The sequence below is a fragment of the Panthera uncia genome (genome assembly GCF_023721935.1).
Source record: "Panthera uncia isolate 11264 chromosome A3 unlocalized genomic scaffold, Puncia_PCG_1.0 HiC_scaffold_11, whole genome shotgun sequence".
NCBI lineage: Eukaryota > Metazoa > Chordata > Mammalia > Carnivora > Felidae > Panthera > Panthera uncia.
The window spans coordinates 35,088,678-35,113,625 of NW_026057578.1; the positions used below are offsets into that span (position 1 = coordinate 35,088,678).

General features: G+C 39.1%; 1 protein-coding gene across 2 annotated transcripts; it reads left to right on the top strand.

The window, feature by feature from the left end:
- The first annotated feature begins 188 nt into the window (after window positions 1-188).
- ANKEF1 (ankyrin repeat and EF-hand domain containing 1) lies at window positions 189-24,323 on the top strand. 2 transcript variants are annotated; one of them, XM_049651133.1, is made up of 10 exons: window positions 189-417; window positions 5,432-5,821; window positions 10,838-11,037; window positions 11,772-11,921; window positions 12,983-13,106; window positions 16,816-17,638; window positions 19,399-19,625; window positions 21,000-21,163; window positions 23,033-23,167; window positions 24,012-24,323. In XM_049651133.1, the coding sequence occupies exons 2-10, from the start codon at window positions 5,476-5,478 to the stop codon at window positions 24,168-24,170; spliced, it is 2,328 nt and encodes a 775-aa protein (XP_049507090.1). In that variant the 5' UTR covers window positions 189-417; window positions 5,432-5,475; the 3' UTR covers window positions 24,171-24,323. The 2 variants fall into 2 exon arrangements, with proteins under 2 accessions (XP_049507090.1, XP_049507091.1); XM_049651134.1 differs by lacking the exon at window positions 5,432-5,821 and having other exon boundaries at window positions 192-417.
- The last annotated feature ends 625 nt before the right edge of the window (window positions 24,324-24,948 follow it).

Below are 24,948 nucleotides of genomic sequence, written 5' to 3' on the forward strand. Positions count from 1 at the left end.
CCGGCCACCAGGCGGGGACCAGGCCATCTGGTGGAGCGGGGCGGGGCTCGGAGCCCCGCCCCGCCGCGCACCGGTGCAGTTGCCTTGGCAGCGAGGCGGGGCGTGGCCGAAGCTCACAATCAGCCAAGTCACCGCTGCTCCCACCCCGCCCCCTGCGCTCTCACCTGGCGGCGCTTTCGCCCCCGGCGGACCCGGGGCCCATGGACACACACGTCCGCTCCCTGCTGCCCCGCGCGCCGGCTCGCCTGCTCTGCCGAAGGAGACACTATTCACGGCTGGGCGCCCACGCCGGGCTCTGGGAGCCCGAGGTCTCGGCTGGGGCCCGCGCCAGGCGGCAGAGAACGAGGGCCTGGGCCGCCGGGCGCCCCAGCAGACAGAGGCGCAACCGCCGCCCCTGATCACCCCCACGACTAACAGGTGAGCTCGGCACCTTGCTCCCTGCCACCTGGCCTTTACCTTGAAGTTACTCCTTAACCCCTCTCCCCTACCGCATTTTTCTGAGACTTAAAACTGAAAGGGACCGTAAAGAACCCTGCAAATGTACACTGTGGCTTCTGGGGGAGTTGAAACCCACGGACATTTGATTTATTCATAGTGAGCCTGCTTTGAGGGACTTTGCTAAGTACTTTACTAGAATTGTCTCATTTCCTCTTCATATGGACCATCGAGTGGGTACTGTCATCCCCATTTCACAGATAAAGAGACTGAGGCACAAACCAGGTAGATAATATGTCCAGGTTTTTGCAACCAGTTTATGTAAATAATGTTGCAGAGAAAGGCGGGGGGGGGGGGGAAATCACAAACAACAAAAACAGATTTCCCCACCTGCAATCCCACACTCTTTCCACTATGTGGAAATTCCCAGTGTGTTTCCCTCCACTCCTCTTTTTAGCAGACACCCTTGTGTCATAGACTCCTTGGAGAAGTTGATGAGTTCTGTGGATCTCTCCTCCACAGGGGAAAAATGTACCTGTACACACACACTGCAGATTGTCATATAATTTTAGAGGGCTTAGACCCAAACATCGACCTCAGGTGAAGAAACCCTGTTCTATTCCACTATCTCTTGAGATTGTCCATATAGATGATCAGATAGGGGTATGCCAGGGTGGCTCAGCCATCATAGGTAAAGTGTACATGTTGGGGTGTGTGTATACATGATGACTCCCCTGAAGATCAGAGATGCTTTCACAATTTTGAAGAACTCAGAACTAGAGGGAAGGACTTCTGTTATTTCCTTCAGTGGGGTGAGGCTCTTGTTCAGTCTTGGCAGTAGGTTGTGAAGGACAGAGAAGGGGAACTGCTCTCTCCCCAGCACGTTGGGGCTTTGGCTGGAAGAGTACAAGCTGTAGAACTGGCCTGTGGGCTGTGGAATTCATCACTGTAGCTTGACTGGACATGCTTCATGCTGCTAATTCTTTGTTAGGGGTGGGTGCCTCAGAGAAAGCATTGAAGTCTCTGATTAGGATGTCTCTGTTCACACAAATGAGGTGGCATAGATTCAGGATAGTCAAGGAGCTATTTGGAAGCACTGTATCCTATTCCTGTGTACATTGTGCCTATGTGTGCAGTATGCCACTGCACCTAACTAGGATATGGCTGGTACTAATAAATCATAAGCAGCTGCTAAAGTAAATATCACCAAGGCATGGAGCAAAGGCCAAGTGGGTGACTTGTGGGGAAGCTCAGGACTTACGGGGAGCCTATTTACACACATGGTTCTAAGCAGCTGCATTATCTGGTCTCCTAGTCGACCACATGTTATAAACAGATTAGAAGGGAAGAGAGGGGCTACAGCAAACAGGACATTGAAGCCACAAGCTGTGTGATGACTGATGTCCCAGCGGCAGAGGAGGAAGCACAAAGAAAAAACAGCAGGCAGAAGAATGGGGAGAAAAGGCAGCAGCATGCCTTTGACAGCGATGCTCACCCTTCTCCCTGACACTCTTTCCTCCTTTCCTTCACCCAGTCTCCCAGGAGCCTGCAGCCACTGAAAACCCCACAGTTGCCCGTAGACCAGGCTTAGATCTCTCTCTCTTGAATTGTGTTCCATATTGCTATGTAGATTCTGACTCAGCATGCCAAAGCATAACTGTCTACACTCTTTGACCAATCTGACTGCGTCCTGCACTCCCCATCTCAGACACAGGTAGCCAGTTGCTCAAACTAGAAACCTGGGCATTCTCTTTGGTTTCTTCCACTCCTCAATCTTAAAACTTTCAGTCATCATTTATGGAGCAACCATTACTTGAATGCCCCACATAAGTCAGGTTCTGGGTGATGGAGAAATAAAGGTCATTATAATATAAAACTTCTGTTCCATGAAGGCTCTATACTACTGAGGAAGTCACACAGTATATAAATTGAATATATCTGTATCTACAGATCTATAGAAATATAATATACAGAAGTGCTTGATTTCATTATAAAGAAAGGAAAGAGATGAAGTGACATGGTGGCTGCTGTCTGAATGGTGAGAAGTGCCAACCAACGGAAATTCTGAGCTAAGAACACTCCAGGCCGAAGGAACAAGAGGTTCCAGAGGCAGGAATGCACTTTTGTTCTATAAGCAGAAAGGTGGTCAGTGTGGCTGGAGGTCATCTTATCAAGGGAGGTTGGAGTAAAGTAAGATCACAGAGGCAGAGAAAATGTTCTTAAAAGATCAACAGGAAGGGTTTAGATTTATTCTGATTACAATGAAAATCTGTTGAACTGCTTTTAAAAAATAGTTTCGAGGGAAGTTTCTGGCATGGGAACTTTCTGGAACTTTCTGGTAATGTTCTATATCCTGATAGGAGTTTGGGTTACATAGATGTATGCAATTGTCAAAACTTATAGAATGGAACACTTAATTATTGGACATTTCATATTCAAAAGACAAAAAGGAAAAAAAGAACTGTAAACAAATATTGAACTCCAGTTAAGGGTATTGCCTGCTGGAATATGTGTGCAGTTTACTTTGAAATGGATCAAAAAATAGATGGCTGAGTAGACAGAGGGATGGATAGATAAGTGAAAGCGAGTAAAGCATTAATGGTAGGATCTGTGATGGATATATGGGTATTCAACTTTTCTTTATATTAAAAATAATTAGGGGCCTCTGGGTGGCTCAGTCCGTTAAGCATCAGACTTCGGCTCAGGTCATGATCTCACGGTCCTTGAGTTCGAGCCCCGCGTCGGGCTCTGTGCTGACAGCTCGGAGCCTGGAGCCTGCTTCAGATTCTGTGTCTCCCTCTCTCTGACCCTCCCCCGTTCATGCTCTGTCTCTCTCTGTCTCAAAAATAAATAAACATTAAAAAAAATTATACTAAAATGTTGGGGGTGGAGGCTTGTCTAATCTACATTTAACAAAGCTTTTTCTGGGTACTGAATAAAGAATGGCTCTGCAGGGCTGCTGAGGAAGCAGTGAGACAGATTAGAAGCTGTGACAAGGGTTTGGCCTAGGATAGCACCACTGGTAATTGATGTGAGGATATATTCTGGAGGTAGAGTTATGGGGTTTGCTGGTGGATTTAAAGAGTAGGGGACCTGTGAGGAAAGAAAGAAGAATAACTTTGAGTATTTTCATCTGAGTAGACAGATGGATGGTGACGCCATTACTGGAAGTGGGGAGAACTGGAGAAAGGGTGATATCAAGTGTTCGGCTTTGGATGTTTTATATTTTATATGCCTATTAGAGTTCCTTGTGAGAATGAAGAGTCAACAGGTAGATACATCACTTTGGAGCTCTGGGGAGAGTCAGAGAGTGAATATTCAGAAACCTCAAATTGGCATGAAAGTCATGAGACAGGATGAGACCATCAGGGCAATGTGTGAGAATAGACAAGAGTCCTGAGGGCGGAGCCCTGGTCACCCCAACAGGCTTCTGGCAGAAGATGGGAGCCAGCAAAGGAGAATGAAGAGTGGGTGGTGAGGTAGGACAAGAACAGGCAATGGAGATGTTATGGTTGCCTAGAGAGACATAGTTAAAGAGGAGCAAGCGTTCAAAAGTGCAACTCATTGCCAGAGGGAATATAGGTGAGGGAGCAGGTTTGTGGGAGAAAAGATGATACAGTTTCCGATTCTGTAGTAAGATGAAATCTGTTCAATTGCAAAGGACAGAAACTCAGCTAACTAGCTTATACAAAATTAAGGGGGGGTGGGGGTGGGGAGAGGATATTTACTTCTGCAATCCTGAGCTAGTGCTGCATTAACTAACATGCTGCATGGATTAAAGTGGTGGGTGAATTCTGGCACAACTGAGTCCCAACCTCTGCCCTAAGTCTCAGTCTCTGTAACACACACTCTCCCTGACTGCCAACATGGTTCCTGCAACTGCAGCACCCACCCTACTGCTTAACAGCATCAGCACACAGTAGTCTGTCCATATAGTTCTGGCAGAAGGGTCCCTTAGGATGCTGACTGGCTGATGTCCTTCCTGAGCATGTGCTCACACACAGACTAAGCCTTGGTCTTTGACTCATTGCTATCATAGGGGATGGAAGGGGCAGATCCATACAAAATGCTGGGGGTCAAAGGTTGCTTGACCTTATCTGATACATTTTTAAAAGATGTTTCTGAGGACTGACCAGAGAAAGGAACCTAGGGGATCTGTTGTAGAAGCAGTGAGACAAATTAGAAGTCTGTGACAATGACTTGGCCTAGGATAGCAGTACTATATGATCTGGAATGGATTTCCAATATGATAATGGGTTTTTTTTCCCAGAAAAAGTGAGGAAAGAAAAGCAAGCTGGGTCTACCTAGCCTGACTCAACTGAAAATATTGTTTTTCCATAAATAAAAGGAGATAACATTTCATATTAGAATGCTCATTACAATGTAACAGTGGGATTATTTATGAAAATTGCAGTTCTCTCTCAACTGTTCACCTACCTCATTCCCATGTAAGATGACACAGTAATCACGTTTGGTATCTCACAGAATCCAGTAGATTCCTCCTTATGATAAGCACCTCAAAATTCTACATGTTCTTTTTTTTTTAACACTTGTTAACTGCTAAAACCTGTGTGGTCTCTGTTGAGGGGCATGCTGGTAACAGAGCCACGTAGTGGGAAAATGAAACCTTACCTTGGCACGTTTGTTAGCCTTACTTTCTTTGTGGCTAAAATGGGGAGGCTGTGTCAAGGAAGGAAGATTAAATGAGACAAGAAATTAAATTAACAAGAAAGCTTCACAGCAAGGCTGATATTAATTAGAATGAAAGATTTGTTTTGAAATATTTTAACTTTATGCTAACTGTATGTCCTATGTTTTTATGTGTAATTTATACTCTCATGAGGTCAGTTGCCATAAACTATGGTAATATCATTTCGTAAGAAACAGCCTCTCTTCTCAGAAGGGAAGGTATAAAATATTACTATCTAATCAAAATACAGATGACAAAATTAACTTTGAGTTTTGTATGTTTCTGTTTTTGTTTTTGCTGCTATAGTTTTGTTTTGGTCCAGAAAAGCATCTTCAAGAAGGTGGTCGAGTATGGCTTTAGCAGATAAGAGACTTGAGAACTTGCAGATCTACAAAGTTCTTCAGTGTGTTCGGAACAAAGACATGAAGCAGATAGAGAAGTTGATCAGGCTTGGATACCCTGAACTAATCAATTTCACAGAACCGGTCAATGGACACAGTGCTCTGCACTTAGCCTCAATTTCCAATGACATTGATATGGTCAGCTTTCTCCTTAGCCTTGGTGCTCATCCTGATGTGCAAGACAAGATGGGCTGTACTCCGACAATGAGGGCTGCAGAACTGGGTCATGAATTGTCCATGGAAATATTAGCCAAGGCAAAGGCTGACATGAGTATAGTTGATAATGAAGGAAAAGGTAAAAATCCCAGCATTCTGCCCAACAGATGCAATCTACTTTGTAGCCAGAAATCAATAAATAGTGCATTTTTGCTTTCCAACTGTAGAAGTGAAAGACTCATGGGTTTAAGTGAAGAGCCAGGTTCTCACTCTTGTATCTAAGGACACTGTCTCCCCATAATTTGAAAACAGTATGGGTAGATCTTAGGGAGACAAGATCTGAGAGATTTCTCATTTAAAAAGAAAGTTAGAGTTAGATTAATCTATGTTTGGTGGCTTTCCTAAATGTGGAGAATTTTTACATATATTGTCATTACCATAGTCATAATCATCGATTATAAGATATAAAAATCTTGTTTAAGACAAAAGAGGATGGAGAGCATTCTTATTCCTTTTGATACTTTAGAACATCAAATAATGTTCTTTTGGGCTCCAAAAGGACTTTGGCACCTCTCAACAGCAGTCTGATGTAGAAAGGGGGTTATAGTTGGGAACTGGAAGGACTAAGGTGGATGCCGGTATAAACTCCAATGTTCTAGGGTCAATTTAATTGTATTTGGAAAAAGAACTTAAAACTTGAGACATGTCATTTCCTTTATTGTTTAGGTGAGATAGCCCCCACTTCTCTACTCTGTTCTCCCTAATCACATCTCAAGACCATGTTTGGGAGCTTCTGGCCCAAATAACTCAAAGTTCCAGAAGGACTTGACACAGCCTTGTGAAAATCACCAAGAAAATTACCACCAGGCTTAATATAAATTGGTAGATTTAATCAGTTGTCCCAAGGAGTTGCTTCAAGTACAAAGCCATTAACGTCAGTCCCACACTGGAGAAATAAATCCCATTTTTAATGTTAATATTTTCTGACAGGAACAAAATCCGCTTTTGTAATTCTCTCCAGACTTGGTATTTGATAAGTGACTTGCTTAAAACAATAAGAGAGGACAAAGAAAAGGAACAATCATTTAATTACTTAATAGTACCACATAACGAAATGAACTTCGGATGCATTCAGGGGTCAAATGCATTTTAAAATGTTAAATCCTGAATAAAAAAAGCCTCTTAAAACTCTGTAGAATATCATATCCCAAAGTGTGCCATGGACCACTGAATTGCTGAGATGTTGATAAGGGTTACAAGCAAAATTGGTTCCACTGTCAAATTCATTAGAGAACCATTGGATAAAACAAATTGAGACATGTTGATTTCACATTTGTCAGACTTGATACAGGGATATTTTCCATATTTCTTTGACCCTTGAAATAGTTTTTCCTTATGGCATCTTATATACCTGGAGTTTTGTGGAATGTACTTTGGGGAAACACTGTAATGGAGAACAGTTTACCTTCCAGAGTTTGAAACAAATGTTTTTTTCAAAGGTCGAGACATTTTATATCATAAAAATCTAAAATTGCAAAATTAAAACTGAACAAGTAAAATTAGAAACAGGGTTAAGTGAATACTTGTAGCAAATGCAATAGCCATATGGCTACTATCTAAGCTCATTCAAATTAATACTAAACTTGTCAAGGTTTTGGAAGATGAATGCATGAGAAAATAATCTGACAAATCACATAGGAAGAATTAAAGATAGAAAACAAAACTTGGGACCAGTACAAATCTTGTTGCACACATAACCTTGTTAGTACAGCCCCCTAGAGACTTGATTCTGTGTAACCCATGGTAGGCTTACTGCACTGAGTGAATGCCCTGTCTTCACCAGTTCAACACATCTAGCTCACCTTGCACATCCCTTAGTTGTCCTCTCACTTGTCAAACTGTTTTGCTTCTTGCATAGTCTTGGTCATTAACATCCTATTTTCCAGGGATTGATGTATGCCTCACTGGACATTGTTCCTAAAAGATAAGCAAACATTTAAGTGGTTAAAATACTTACTGGATCTTTAGAAGGATGTGGGACATACTCTAGGCTAAACTGTACTTTGAACAATTTTGCAGAATATGGAAAAGGTAAATCTCTAAGCCAAAACTCTTTCCTATGTCCTTGGGGATTAATTAGTGTCTGTCTATTCTGGAGAATGGAATACTGTCTTCCCTTTAAGGGTTAAGCTAGACTAGTTCCTTAGAGCCCCCATTCCATTGGTTCTCCCATTTATAGGAATGCATACCCAGTCCTACATGCAGTATGCAAATTTGACTGTCCACCATTTTTTTCCCTTTATTTCCACTTCAGTTTTAGAATTTGATTCATGTTCTTTGTGGCTTAAAGAGTCAGCCCAGATAGACTTTGACTGGGAGTTACGCATGCCATCATTATAAAATATCTATTTCATAAGTGCCTTAGGGCCTTTTGTAATGAATTCAGCCTCTGGTATTTCTAGATCACATTGCTGTTTATTGTTGTTTTGGTCCACTCTTGCCTCATATGACTTGTTGTATCTTTGATTTTCTATTTTCAACCATGTCCTTGACCATCTTTCTGTTTTAACTGTTCTGAGTAACCCTATTTTAGATGTGTCTGTTTACATGAAATATATTTAGATTTTGATTTTATATAAATTGTGATTTTTATTTAATGGTAGAATTTACCCAATTTATATTTATCTGGATGCCCCAAAGGTTTGGCCTCAGAACTGTCATTTATTTTATATTATGAAGTTATATTTAATATAAAATATATAAATAAATATGTATAAATGTATTTTCCTATATGGTCCCCATATATTATTTTTCTTGTTGTGTGTATTATATTTTCTAAGGTTAATGGTCTGTTTTTAGTTCTTTTTTTTTTTTTTTTTGGTTGTTGGAATGGTAGTTTTATCTATTTTTATAACTTACTGATTTAAAAAAAAAATTTTAATGTTTATTTATTTTTGATAGCAAGAGAGAGAGAGAGAGACAGAGCATGAGTGGGGAAGGGGCAGAGAAACAGGGAGACACAGAATCTGAAGCAAGCAAGCTCCAGGCTCTGAGCTGTCAGCACAGAGCCTGATGCGGGGCTCAAACCTGTGAACCACAAGATCATGACCTGATCCAAAGTCGGATGCTTAACCGACTGAGCCACCCAGGCGCCCCTATTATTTACTGATTTTTTTAAATTGAGGTATATTTGACATAAACATTATATTAGTTTCAGGTGTACACATAATTTGATGTTTGTATGGATTGCAAAATGATCACCACAGTAAATCTAGTTAACATCTGTCTTTTTTCTTGGGAAGAGAACTGATTTTTTTTTTGTTGTTTTTGGTTTTTTTTCTTTTTAAGTTTAATTACTTATTTTGAGAGAGACAGAGAGCACAAGTGGCAGAGGGCCAGAGAGAGAATCTAAAGCAGGCTCTGCACTTTCAGCACAGAGCCCAATATGAACCTCAAACTTGTGAAGCCGAAACCCACAGTTGGATGCTTGTTTTTGGTTGTTTTAATGGCAAACTTGATAGCTTTACATATACTTAAAACTTTGTTTATTAAAGTAGCACTTTACATGGTATTCATTAATATTTTGCTATGAAAGAAGAGATTAGTACAATAACTTTTTGCATCCTTAAACTTACATGTCCATTGCTTTTATACGTGAACAACAGTTTGATAGGTACAAAACTCCTTACTTTCTTTCTCAGGTGATATTGTAGAGATACTTCAGTTATTTTCTAGCATGGACTATTACAGTAGCAAAATCTCAAGGCCAGACTGACTTTTGCTTTTTATAGATAGGATCTGAACTGTTTCCCAGATGCTCACAGGACACCTTCTCTACCTAGCTTTACATACGCATGCCTCATTGATTTTTCTTAATCCATTTTTCCTGAGACCCAAGTATGCTTTTTTAACCTTGAAATTCAGGTTTTCACTTCAAGAAAGTTTTTTTCTATTGTATCTCCATTTTTTTATGTTCCACTTGGTGTTTTATTATTGAACACCAATTACATACATGTTCACTCTCCTTTGCCTCTAGACCATTTCAACTCTTCCATCATCTGTGACATTCTCCTTAGTTCTTTTGTATTTTTCCTTCACATCCTGGATGATGGTTTTGCTTTCCTTTTTCCTGCTTCCAATTTGATTTCCCTTTCTTTGGTGGTTTTAGTTTCCTCTACCATTTCTTTCCTAACTTCAGCTGGCTTAATTTCATCTTTTCCTTCTATTTATCTTCTATTGTCCTAGCAGCCCTTCTTTTAAAGGTCTTGGCCTATCTTTGTACTTTTATTTTAGAAGAAAAAAGTTATATTTAGCTTCTTTGCTATCATAGAAATAGGTCAGTCAATAATTTTCACATGGTATAGTTTTCCTAGTATGTAGTTTTTGCCTAGCTTTTACTATCAGGTTTCTTTCTTTCAGTATCTTACACCCCCTCCCCCCAATAGGTCACATGCTAGTTTTTTATTTGCTTATTGTTCCTCTTTGAATGAAGCCTGTTTAGAATAAGGTCATTTCAAAGTCAGTTTGGAGCCTGACTGTTGTTTGCCTAGATTACAATACCCCTGATCTGTAGTACATTTTTGACATGAATTATATTGAGGACCTATATGTCATAAGTTCTGGGTCGGGGGATTTAGCATTTTCCTTTATTCATTGGAACAAAACAATTTGCCAAAATGGTAGAGCCCCTTGTCATGTACTTTGTCTTCTCAGTGCTGCTATACTGACCGCTACACATGGCTGGTCTGCACATTTTATCATCCAGTACCACCTCCTTTGTCACTCTGCAGTTTCAGAGGGGACACAGCAACCCACCAACCAGCACCCACAGTCCTGCATGTGGGGTATAGGCTGCAAGAACCCATGGTTGACAAGGGCTCACATATCAGCACTCTGATTCTTCCCCTGAACCAGGTCCAATCGCATTTGGTCGTAACTGTTTTCTGATTCTATCAAAGGTTGACTTTCTTCTTTTGTTTCTCGGTCTTGGTATTTCAGTTGGTTACAGAAGGAAAAAGCAAGGCAACTATGCCTTTGCTCCACCACCTTCAGCTAGCCAATTATGGATTTCAAAATTGTTATCTTTTCCTTGCTATCTGGTTCAAATATATGGAGACTTAATTAAATACTCTCTGGGGATTCTATTTTTCTACAGGTGTTTTGTTTTACTGCATTTTGCCTACTAAGCGGCATTATCGCTGTGCATTGATTGCCCTGGACCATGGTGCAGATGTCAACAACTCTTCCTGTGAAGGAAAGCCAATATTCCTTAGAGCGTGTGAAGAAGCACATGATGTTAAAGATATGTGCCTGACCTTTTTGGAAAAAGGAGCCAATCCAAATGCTATCAACTCAGTATGACTATTCCTGTGATTCCTTTTTTTTAAAATTATAGACGCTCAGTAGTGTAATTTTCACATTTAATTATGGTAAAATTATCCTGTTAGCTTATAGACTATTCATTTCTATTCAGTGTTTTAAGATGATAGATTTTCATTATCTTTATATTGCCATGATTCCACAGTCTATTTCCTAATTACGTTTGGAAAATTCGTATTTATTATGCATAATAGTAAAAGATCATTAGAGAAAAATAGAAAAGATACCACTGATGCCTAATAAAAATGTATCTTTTTGGAAAGAAAATATGTAGTCCTGCTGTTTCCCATATCTATCTTGCCCCCTTTCCTTGTTTGGCCAATTTTATTGAGTTTTCTTATTGTTTAATAGTCATTTCCAGATGATAAAAAATCAATTTTTTTCCTCATTAGAAAACACCTATAACCTAATTTTAGCATATACTTTACCCTCTTTCCCCCCCTTTTGCTCTACTTTCTTTACAAAAAAATGCATTTTATAGCCTGATTTCTCACAGGGACATCTGGTGTGACCTTGACTCTGATATTCAAATTCTTCTACATGGACCAGCTGGCTTCATTTTTCCTATTTGTTACATGAAACCAATAAAAATACAGAGAACTAAACATGTCAGTGTGAATCTAAGGCCAAATGGATTTAGACCATATTTATACGAAATAAGTGATTTAAGATAACAAGCATAACCGGCATTTGATCTGTTTCTCATCCAGTCCACAGGTCGAACGGCTTTAATGGAAGCGTCAAGAGAAGGAGTGCTAGAGCTAGTCCGAGGGATATTGGAAAGAGGAGGTGAAGTGAATGCCTTTGACAATGAGAGACATCATGCTGCACATTTTGCTGCCAAAGGAGGCTTTTTTGATGTAATAATCTGCCCTTTGCTTTAAAATCTGTTGCTCACACCTTTTCACAAATTGTTTTAATATCATGTAGGTTACACTAAGAATGTTTTCGAAGTTACCGTCTTGATTTCCCTAGATAATTCTAAAATTATATTTCAGATCAAATGTTTTTTTAAAAACTTTCTAGCCCTTCAGTTTTATCTGCTTGCTAAGTTTATTCATTAATAATGAATGTTTTTTCTGTATTCTTAAGTATGACAAATAAACAAATAAAATAAATAATGTTTTTCTGTATTCTTAACTATGACAAATTAAAAGTTTTGCCAATCAGGACTTTTTTATTTTATGCCTCCATTACATATCAGAATCTTCAAAATATGGCTTGACCAAACTGTGGGAGAACAATGCCAACAAACTCTTATCTCCCTGAGTTTTTGTGTGCATCTAATGACTCACCTAAATTTTAAACTCTTAAGTATCCTGGTTATCTGGACATACCAGTAAAGGATATCTCATAGGTACAATGACACTGCAGAAACGAAATAGGAACCAATGCTATCCTATTTTTTTTTTTAATTCTGAATTACGTCTAACCTTTCTTTACTCAATTTTCTGAGTTTTACATAGCTATCTTTGTTTCTGTCATTGAGTCTTGTCCCCACAATAAAAATATACATCACAATAGAAGTCACATTTGGTAAAGACTTTGCTTCCCTGATAATGTTTTCTATGGGCTGATGCTTTCTAGAATTACTAGAATTCACCAAGATAGCATGCCCTAGATGAGTATCGAATTTTCTAAACTCTTGGTCAAAGCTATTTGATAGAATTGTCAGCAATGGTGAAGAAGTTGTATATCTGTGATGTATAATACAATAGCCACATGTGGATTTGAGCATTTGAAATACGGCTAGTGAAACTAAGGAACTGGATTTTTTTTAATGGTTTTCTATTTAATTCGATTTAATTTTAAATAGCCACATGTAGCATAAGTAACTATTAGATAACAAGTTGGGGTGTCAGTCTTCATGCAATAAATGTATGTTCCTATTCCTCTACTATATCCACTGTTTATTTTGCAGATATTGAAGCTGCTTTTTGCTTACAAGGGAGACATGGGGCTGATTGCATTGAATGGGAACACACCACTTCATTATGCTGCCATGGGCGGTTTTGCAGATTGCTGCAAATATATAGCTCAGCGAGGTAAAAGTGTCTAGCAATTTTATGTTTAAAGCAGTTATGATTTACCCATGTTGCAGATGAGCAGACAGTTTGGGCCTGCCACTTGTCAGTTGCATATCTTTTTCAATAACCCATCCACAGTTATATATGTAGAAAGAAAATTGAAAATTTTTTCTTACTCTACCTTCTGTGAAATCATGAATCAGGTCTTAAAGTGATGAAAACTCATTTTCTGAAATGTTTTTAGGTTGTCATTAAAAATCTAAAGAGGATTATTCATATGTCGGCTAATTATTAAAATGCTTATAGTTTTTAAAGTCCTTTTAAAAATGTCCACCAATCTGAAGGACGAACACTGAAAAACTATGTCTTTTAGTCTGCATTCTTAATTATTTCATTAAAAAATTGTTCAATTGTGTCAAGGATAACTTTCCTAAATCATTTGAAATTATAGGGGAAATATTTTAGGGAGAAAGATAAAATGAAAATTTTCATGGAAAATTTGAAATTTATTTTCGGTTTACCTTTAGCTTCTAGGTACCTATTAATTTAGGAATATAAACTATGCATGTATAGCTTAATGTAGTCCTTAAAATGGGAATATTAGCCAATTAAGTTTAAAGATCTGGATCCATTTGGTGTCAATTACATGCTAACTTAAAGTACATTAAAAGTTTTTAACTTTGTGAAAAGTGGAACTGCATTCTGCTGAACGTTGTAGTAATGGGTTTGGTTTTTTGCTTTTTTTTTCCCCCAGTTTGAGTAATAGGCAAAAACTTAAAGCCCTATGACTCTAGAATACAGCAGAGAAAGTACTTTTGCTTTTCTGTCCTCTACACAGACAGAGAATCTCAGGAGTCCCTGAGACATAGAGATCCTAAATTGTAACCACTAACATAGATAAACTAATGTGCTTGCGTAACTAATAGTGCAATAACGAATTCATGTTTACTTTTTATGAACTTATACAAACTCATACTCTTCCCCCCCATCATCCCCCAATAAACACTTTTAACAAATAAAGAAAGGAACGTGTATCAAATGCAACTTTTGCCCCAAAAATGGTCTCATCAGTCTTGTTTGCACATTTGTCACTATTAGCAGTTTATTCTGACATTTCATTTTTTTTCTTTTTCAAATGTCTATGTATTTTGAGAGAGAGAGTGTGTGCACATACACATAGGGAAGGGCAGAGTGAGAGGAAGAGAGAGAATCCCAAGCAGGCTCCACTCTGTCAACACAGAGCCCAGTGCAAGGCTCAACTTCACAAACCATGAGATCATGAGCTGAGCCGAAATCAAGAGTTGGACACTTAACCAACTGAGTCACCCAGGCGCTCCTGATATTGCATTTTTAACATAATTTATTTCTAAAAACAAAAGAGCTGCCCAGATTAAGACAATTCTTCAACTTTAACATGTTAACTGCTTTCTTATTAGGATAAACATCACCAGGCACATTCTCTATCATCTATATACTCCTGGGAGAAAGTCACAGAAAGCAAATTGAGAAGCACATTTGGCTGGAGCGTAGGCCACGCCAAAGGCCTTGCCCAATGACACAGAAAGGTTTCATCTTCCTGGCAGAATCATGAGACTAGCCATGTTTTCTTCTTTTTTAAGATTTTTTTTTTTTTTTGAGAGAGAGAGAGAGCACAAGTGGGGAAGGGGCAGAGAGAGAAGGGGACAGAGGATCCGAAGCAGTCTCTGCACTGACAGGCTTGACAGCAGTGAGCCCGATGTAGGGCTCGAACATACAAGCCATGAAATCACGACCTGGGCCAAAGTCGGATGCTCAACCGACTGAGCCACCCAGGTGCCCCTAAACCGTGTTTCTAAAACAAGTGGCTGAAAGCATTCTAAGTTCTCTTGCATGTTTGGAGGTACAACCACTTCACTAGATCCTATGTGGGTGACCTAATTCCATAGTATAAGTGTTACCAACTACATGTTCACCTTTTGAATCTTCGATCTAAGGCAATCAGAGCAACAACAAACCATGCATTAACAATTAAATGCTCTTTTCTGAGTTAACTCCCTGGGTTTAGTGTCTTCTATACTTAAATGTGAAGGCTGGACTGTTTCCCACATTAAACCATCTTCTTCCTGTTGCTAGAGCAATTTACAAGTCCCGGTAAGCAGTGTGTCATATCCAAGGGCAGAAGCAGGGAGCTGGGAACAGTTCTAGGGAAGCACCCCAGGAGAGTTCTCTTTCTCATGGGCCTTTGGCTTGTCAGCCCACACTAGCTGTAAGTTGAGTACCTTCGACCACAGATCATAAGTCACAAAGGGAATGAATGGATCTGTATTTACTAATTATAAGGGAGGAGATAAAAAGTCCCAAGGCCAGAGGAGAAAAAAACGCCTTCAGATCTTTAAGCTGGGATGTTGGAAACTTTTATCCACATAAAGGTTTCTAACTAGGAGGAAACTGGGAGCATAAGAAGGCAAGATCAAACAGCTTTAAGATCCTTTGATCCTTAGGGGTGAATATAGAAGCAGTGGCTTGGGAGATGGTAGATAAACCCCTCGACACCTTGAAGAAGCGAAAAAGCTAAATAAAAACAGCATTCTTGAAGTTGCTATGGAATTATACTGTCGAGACCAGCCTCAGGCCCCCTTTTCGATAAGTCACTGTTTAATATAGAAATTTTAGAATCCTTATTCTCATAATACTCTTTTTGAGTTTTTCTATCACTACTAAAATTATCAGTCTTAGTATAAAATGTTCAGTTTGACAATACCAAAGGAAGTATCAATCTTCAAAAGCACTGGTGACTAATTTTCTTTTTGACAAGGAATACAACTATGAAGTATTGGCAGGGCTTGCTTTATTTCTGCCCGCAGCCACCTGTACATTTTCATTGCTAGACATACTGATTGGGGAGCAATCTTCTTTGATTATGTGATGTTGGCAAAGCAACAGGAGAGGCTTCTTCTGGATGCAAAACACTAGAAAGAGCTTCTTCATTGTCTGACTTATTTATATACATAACGGATTTTTAATGTCTCAAGACACTTACTATAGACAGCACAACCTTCCTAGTGGCACTAAGCCGACTCTCCAATGTACCCGGAGAAGTTTATTTATTTGGGGAATACCTACGTGTAATGTTGGTGTCATCATTTTAAGGAAGGGACCAAGAAGGAAAATGAATTTCAGTGTCTGATTAGCACAAATGTAATACTGGAAGTCTTTCAGATTCGATGAACAAATTGGTTTTTCCTGGGTTAGGTTGTTCACATGACCTTATCACAAAACAGCAGATCAATAGAAATTAAATGGATTCCGTGGGGAATACAGTTTAAGATCGTATACAGGTTTGCAGTCATAATCATTCAAAAAGAAGCAGGTGCAGCATTCTGAGTTCCTAATGGCCCAGTAAGCTATCTGAACCCAGCTTCTTTCTATATTCAAATATTACCCTCACTCTTTTCTTTTTTTAGTAGCAGGTCTGCTTAGCAAGTATGCCAAAATGATATTTGTTTCATATATCTATAGGGATCAATGTCCTAATTCTTTAGGGGCAGAGAATATAAATTGGAAACATATTTCAGAATTCACCAAAGTGAAGCTCACAGAAAAAAAAAATCACAGTTTAATTTGGTAATTATAGGGGATAAATTTTTGACTAATAGATCAAAATTAAGAAAAGGGTTTGATGAATGTCATTCGCAGAGCCATGCAGATGCCTGGGCAATATTCATAATAATGATGCTTCATGTTCTAGGATGTGACCTGAAATGGAAGAACTTAGATCATAAAACACCCAGAGCTGTGGCCAAAGAAGGCGGTTTCAAAGCAGCAAACAAAGAAATACGGCGGGCAGAGAGAACTGCTAATAAACTGGCACGGCCAGGAGCCAAAAATCCGAATCCACTCTGGGCCCTTAGACTACATGACTGGTCGCTAGAACATGAGACTTTCCTTCGGGAAGCCTTTTCATTTGTGGACAGAGGTGATGGGACAGTCAGCAAGGAGGACTTCGTGTTGACATTGGAGGAGAGGCAAGATTTTGTGACCTCGGAACAGCTGGCTATGGTAGCTCAATATCATGAAAAATTACGGGGAGGTGGGGTCAATATTAATGATTTCTTTAAAGGAACCAGATACTTAAGCAAGTCTTATGTCTTGGGATCATATGGGCCCAAGAAAAAGAAAAAAGGGATGGCCAAAAAGGTAAAGAAAGGCAAATTTGTTTTACCCCTCCCAATCTGCATCATCCCTGACCATGTATTTCCCCAACGGAGTGATGGCGGGCCACCCTATTACATGATTGAAACCTACAAGAATATAACTGATTGCAATCGGTTTAACCGAGACCATCCACCAGAACATCCCATTCAGGATGACTCCGCTTGGTACATTGATGATCCAGGGAAGGTATTTTCAAATATTAATTTCGTCACCAAGGCAGGAGACCTGGCTTCTCTGAAAAAGGCATTTGAATCAGGAATACCTGTGGATATGAAGGATAATTATTACAAAACACCACTAATGACTGCATGTGCCAGTGGAAACATGGATGCTGTCAAGTTTCTTCTTGAAAAAGGGTGGGTTTTCTTTCTTGAGTGAGGTTTAAATTTCATGGGTCTTTATATTCAACTCCAGAATTTTAGGGCAAAGAAAGAGCTTCATTTCTGAAATCTAGATTAGAGGTAGACCTTGCATGGGAAAGTTGGCTAATGGGAACCTGGGAATGTGTGTACGCACAGATAGCTTGCCAATAACAACTACGCACAAAGTTGCTTTACTAGAGAGCTTTACCTACTAGGTCACTTTTAATTTTATTTTAAATTACCAAGATAATTTTTAAAATGTATTTATTGTTGAGAGAGAGAGAATGCACTTGCCTGTGAGTGGGGGGAGGGGCCGAAAGAGATGGGGAGAGAGAATCCCAAGCAGGCTCTGCACTGTCAGCACAGAGCTGGTTGAGGGGCTCAAACTCACAAACCTAGATCATGACCTGAGCAGAGATGACCTGAGCAGAAATAAGAGTCAGGCACTTAAACTGACTCAGCCACCCAGGTGCCCCAAGAATTTTATTGTAGGAGAAACATAACATGATCTACCCTCTTAACAAATTATAAGTGTATAATACAATATTAACTATAATCACACTATTGTATGGTAGATCTCTAGAACTTATTCATTTTACATGTTGCTTTTTAATCTGTCTCTTGTGTATATGTTGGGGGGGGGGGGTCCTAACAAATTTAAACAAGTGGTACAATGGCCATGATGACATGTCCCTTCTCTCCTCCAGAACCTCCTTGGTTCATTTGTAAATATCTTTAAAACATCAAAGCATCACATTTTTATTTAACTTTGTAATCTAAAGCAACTTCTCAGGTTTAATTCCTTCTTGTACCATAGCTGAATAGCTTGGGGTAAGTTTCTTAACTTTTTTGTGCCTCCATATCCTCATTTTTATAATGGGGCTCTAATAGGACTCAGCTCACAGATTTTCAAGATCAAATCATTTAAAATATGTAAATAACTTACTAGCAAAGCAATTGCATATTTGATAAAAGTTGTTATTATTACTATAAGGGTGAAGGTCAAAGAAGTATTCAAATTTGTATATTATCTAGAGGGAGTATAAAGCAATTAATGAGAATTTGAACTTTTGGACAGTGAATTTTTTTTGAAATTTTTTTAGTATTTATTTTTGAGAGAGAGAGAGAGAGACAACGTGAGCGGGGGAGGGGCAGAGAGAGAGGGAGACACAGAATCCGAAGTGGGCTCCAGACTCTGAGCTGTCAGCACAGAGCCCGATGCGGGGCTTGAACTCACAAACCGTGAGATCATGACCTGAGCCGAAGCCGTAAGCCTAACTGACTGAGCCACCCAGGCGCCCCAACAGTGAATTTTTTTTAAAAAGAACTGACATTTAAAATACTACACTTAGATGCTTAGAATTTTAATAATGAAGGTGCATTTAAAAATCTATAACACTCAGAGAAAGTAGACTCAAAGTGAAATAACATGACTTTTATATTTCCTATCAGTTTTTACCTTCATTGGATCCAGTTATATAATTTTCCCTAATTTTAACCTTTGCAAAATGTGTAACCCCTGGGATCTGAGTGCCTTTAAAAACTAAACAAAATATGTATTTATGCAAAGAAAATTAAGACTGCCAGATAATGCAGAGCACAAGTCAAGAAAAATTATGGCACAGAGTTTAACTTTACTCAGAGCTTCCCTCGTTTATAGCTGGACAACTGTATGAAATCTGGCTTTGCACGTTCGGCCTCCAATGCTTGGAACAACCCATATATTTAGCTTGTGCATCTGTCTTATTTTATAGGGCTAACATTAATGCAACAGATAATTTCCTGTGGACTCCGCTTCATTTTGCATGCCACACAGGCCAGCAAGATATTGTTGAGCTTCTTGTAAAATCTGGAGCTGTGATAGACACAGTCTCCATCAACAACACCACTCCTTTAACTAGAGCTATTGAGAGCTGCAGACTGGATACTGTAAAATACCTACTTGATATCGGTGCTAAATTCCAACTGGAAAATAGAAAAGGTATGTGTTCATATCATTGATACAGTTACAGTCAGAAAAGGAGAATTTAGATTCCAAACCTCTTCTGATTCTATTCTTGTAGGACCACATTTCCCTGTGAGAGTTACTACTGCAAACGCAAACCTAAGTTGAATGTTACACAAGTTGGTTTTCTATGGAGTGCCTCTCAATCACTGGTGTGAAAGGATCAGTGCTTTATGTTTGCAATCTGTCATGGACGGATACTTTTGTAAAGTACAAGAAAAAGTGACTTCCTAGAAAATGAGATGAGAAAAAACATGAAATACAAGGGTTTTTGTAATCACTAGATTAAAATGACAGAAAATTCTTCTATCAAATCTATCTAAAAATTTCTAAATGCCCACTTTTTTTTTTTTTATGTCTATTCATTTTTGAGAGTGTTGTGCTGACAGCAGAGAGCCTGATGTGGGGCTTGAACTCACGAACCATGAGATGATGACCTGAGCTGAAGTTGGGCACTTAACTGACTGAGCCACCCAGGCACCCCTCTAATTACCCACTCTTAATTTCTGTGGTTATTTCACTATAGTCCTATAAGCATTAGTTTGTGGGCTTGCACCAATGTTCAGAGTTTTCACACTGTTACAACTGTCAATTCCTAGTAAATGACATAGTTTAAAGACTATAGAATGTGGATTCTTTCCAAAGCTGAACAAATTCCTGAATTTGAGGTTCTCTCTAGGACATAAATGGGAGGCCTAGCTTATATCACATCTGAAGAATAAATAAAAATTTGAATAACTATTTGACCTTATTGCTTGGAGGTATCATTTTCTTATAGTGGAGGCTGTTGCTTCCTTTTGATCTGAGAGAGCATTAATATTTCTGGCTGCTTCAGGCTTCCTCTGAGTCACTGGTAGTATTGTTTTAGGTCTGCCTGAGGATATTACAGGTGTCATAATACCCAGCCATGTGCACAGCACACTGTGACACCAGCTTCCTCAGGCCTTTTTGAATATACCTCCTTATATCATGGAAAGGGGAGAATAATGTAAAATTATCACACAAAAGGAAATGTACGCAATGTGGGAAGAGAACCATCAATCAAATATTCACATGTAAATATCCTGCCAGTATTTCCTATCAACTTTTTAAGAAACACGCTTAAAAAAAACAAAAACAAAACCAAAAACAAGAAAAGGTTGTGTTGCCAGTAAATGGCACTTTAAATTATGAGATCTTAGAGCTGGGTCCACCTTAGAGAATATCTGATCTAGCTTTGTGACCCTACATATAACCATTTGCTTTACTAATCACCTTTACTACTGTATGCTAAGGGCTGATGTGCTGAGATTTTCTACCTGGCTTATTATCAATCTGTTTATTGTTATTCTGAATTTATGTCTTGAACAGGGCACACTGCCATGGATATCGCAAAGGCGTATGCTGACTATAGAATAATTAGTTTGATTCAAGAAAAGCTGGATAGCTTGCCAAAACCAGCAGAAAATCAAAAATTGAAAGGCAAGCCACCTCCTAAAATGAAGACTGAAGGCCCTGAAATTAAGAAAGAGGAGGTAAGAAAAGCAATGGACTACCCATTAGTAACTAGAACCTGTTAAAAACTTGTTGGGGGTTAGGGCAGTGTCATTATGTACCTGTGGTTATACAGCATGGGCAAAATAATATACAACCCATATTGTCAGCACTATTATGCAGTACTTTTAAAGAAATAGCTAGCAAAGAAATTCCTAGTATGGAAAAGTCTAAAAAGGGCTCATTGCAAATAAAATCCATGTAAAAACCAAGATGGTTCAGCCAAACACAATTAGAATGTTGAAAAAAGAATTGGCATTGGATATGTATATATTTGGTTCTGAGTTATACAGATTTGATGAGACACCCTAGACAGGGAAGTAGGGTGAGAAGAATGAAGCAAAGCATGTTTTTCCTTCATTATGGTATCATAATTTTTCATTACACATCTTACCTTCCTTCTAAGGAATTTTATTTTTTTAATGGTTGTTTTTGAGAGAGAGAGAGAGCGAGCACAGGGGAGGGAGAGAGACAGGGAGACAGAGAATCTCAAGCAGTCTCTGTGCTGTCAGCACAGAACCCAATATGGGGCTCAAACTTATGAACCATGAGATCATGACTTAAGCTGAAATCAAGAGTCAGACGCTTAACTGACTGAGCCACCCAGGCACCCCCTAAGGGATTCTAATGACTACCAATGAACCCTGGGATATGGGGCCACTTGTGACTTGGATATCCTGCAGAATGACTCTAGAAGTTTTAAAAGTGTCAAGTGACTGTTCCCGGTAATCTGGAGTGATGTGGGTGCCTCTAAACTACCAGCAGAAGTTTAAGGTTTTTGCCCATAGAGATTACTGAGAGATCAAGACTTTGTCATTAGCAGCGAAGCCCAAGTGCATTTCTTTTTTCTTTTTGTATGAAGTTTATTGTCAAATTGGTTTCCATACAACACCCAGTGCTCATCCCAACAGGTGCCCTCCTCAATACACCTCACCCATCCTCCCCTCCCTCCCACCCCCCATAAAACCCTCAGTTTGTTCTCAGTTTTTAAGAGTCTCTTATATTTTGGCTCCCTCCCTAACTTTTTTTTTTTCCTTCCCCTCCCGCATGGTCTGCTGTTAAGTTTCTCAGGATCCACATAAGAGTGAAAACATATGGTATCTGTCTTTCTCTGTATGACTTATTTCACTCAGCATAACACTCTCCAGTTCCATCCACATTGCTACAAAAGGCCATATTTCATTCTTTCTCATTGCCACGTAGTATTCCATTGTGTATATAAACCACAATTTCTTTATCCATTCATCAGTTGAAGTGCATTTCTAAGTAGGCTAGAAGCTTCTTTTAGGGAAGCAGGAGGAATCCCTGGTGATCCTTGGCAAACATAGGTCAGGGATGAAATTCAAAAAGGAAAAGCTCTAATATTGGAATTGGAAATTGGAAAGGGTTGGAGAAATGTAAGGTGGTAGGAAGTGGAGAGGGTGAAGGGATTATAACAAACATCGAGGACAATCAACAGTAAGAAGTAATAAACATGGAGGGGACGAGAGTAAGAATGGCCAGAGGTGAAGGATGATCAATCAGCTAAGCTTCTACTACATACATCATTATCATTTTAGTAGGATAATTTAATTTTTCTAGTTAATCAGTGACCATAGATAATGGGTATCTTGAAGACCAATACTGTTACCAATACTACTAATAAAGTAGAGTTAAACAAAGCAAACTAGTTATCTTACCCCATCCAAAGTTATAATATTCTATTTCATTTCAAATTATAATTTATATAGTAACATTTTTATTTTTACTTGGCTTCAGAGCAAGATACAGAACAACAAATAATATAAAAAAAAGTGTAATATACGTTTTTGCAATTGATAGGGTTGGTTTTTCTTTTGTCTCATTTCCAGGAACCACTTTCATCAGTTTATGTACCAGCCATATCAGAGGAAAAGAAAGTCCATAAGGATAATGTGGTTTATCTCAATTCATTGATTACCAGTGGTTATACCAAGAAAGTGGATATTACATTTATTCCACGGAGGGTAAGTACTTTGGAAAGATCTTCATAACATGCTGTAAACTCATATCATTTTCTAAATACATTTCATGCAGAGCACCCAAACAAATGGCCAAAGATTATCTTTCACAGTTATGATATGAAGGTATCCTTTTGCCAATTCCTGCTGCTTCAACTCAGTAAGTTCACCTTCTTTAGCTTCCAATATCTGGTTTCCTCTATTACTATTTCTATATTAACATTTTAGTTGTCCTTGAAAACCTAAAGTATTCTTTGGTCAATGCCATTCCCTGTCCCCATTTGGTCACAAGTTCAATAGACACATTTTCTTGGTGCTTCTCAGACCCCAGTACTCTTACTACCATCTCACTTGGGAGTTTCATACTAAGCAACACTGGATTTATTCAGTAGCTTCCTAAATATCCACAATTAAAGAGGTGGAGACATCTTTGGAGAACAAGAGTGGTCTTGCCAATCCCCATCAAGCCATGCTGAATAAGAGACCACCAGCCCCCTCTGCCTTCTACTATGAAAATAATTTTCTTATGACTTCCCCATAAGACATAAAGGTAACAAACCCAAATGATCTTCTAATTCCATCTCTTCCTTGTTTTGACATCCCAAAAATGAACAGCAGAGGATCATCAGAGGTAACTGAAAAGCATTTCAGGTGTCCAAACAGTCACCATCAGAATTAGCGATGCCCATGTAACTCCTCTTCCTCATGTAAGAGGAACACATAAGCTAAAATAGATTTAGAAGTAAATTTGATAGTTTTAAGTTAATCATACTGGACACTGAGTGGATACTGACATATTTGGCTGGCTTTTGTATTCATGCCTGCTCTGGATACGGTTGTTTGTTTTAAGATCTGGAGTCCTGAAGCCACAACAGCAGAGCTGATCAGGAAAAGGGAGCTGCGGCGGGAGAGGTTCACTTATGAGGTAGACTTTGAGGACTTCATGATGCCCTTTCAGAAGAACATCACAGAGAAAGCTCAAGCCTTGGAAGCTGCCTTCAAGACCTAGATCATAGCAGTTGCTTCTTGGGGTCAACATTTCAAGGCCCAGGGAGAAAGTCGGTATTTCCATCAAAGTCAAAGCAATCCACAAATTAAGAATTTGTAACCAAATAATTGTTTTTGCTATAACAGCTATAAATATTCAGAGCTATCTAGAGAAGGTGTATTTTATTTTGCAATGAATTACATGTCTTTCTGGATAAACCCCTTAATCTTCTTTAAGGATGTAGTAGAATAAATGGCATTTTGGTTATAAATATAACATTATTGTCAAAAAATTTACAAAATGTACACCCATTATGTTTGCTAAATATATAATTCCAGTGGAAATTGATGAAAACAATTTAATAGTATGGAAGAGAAGTAGTTCTAACCTGTTAAGGAAGGAGTTTGTTTCCTACACACCATCGTACGTGGTATATATTAGATAGCTGGGTCAAATAAGCTTTGGCACTTATAGCAGACACTGTCAGCACTCCATCCCTTTCTCCTTGATTGAAGCAGGCCTAATATTCAGATGCTGGAAGGCGGACTCTGACACTTAAATTTGTAGAGTAGGGCCCAAATACACGAGAACAAGAGCCTCCGAGAAGCAGCTCTCAACCAGCAAGTGAACAGATGCAGTGTATTAACACCCCTGCTCCCTCACCACTCTGGTTGGAATGTTTGGAAGTGAGCATTCCTATTGACTGCTCAAGTTCCCCCAAGAGGTTAAGATCATATTGCCAGCAGTGGTAATTTGATAACACACCCTTCATTGGCAGCCTTCCCTTCCCTGTCCTCCC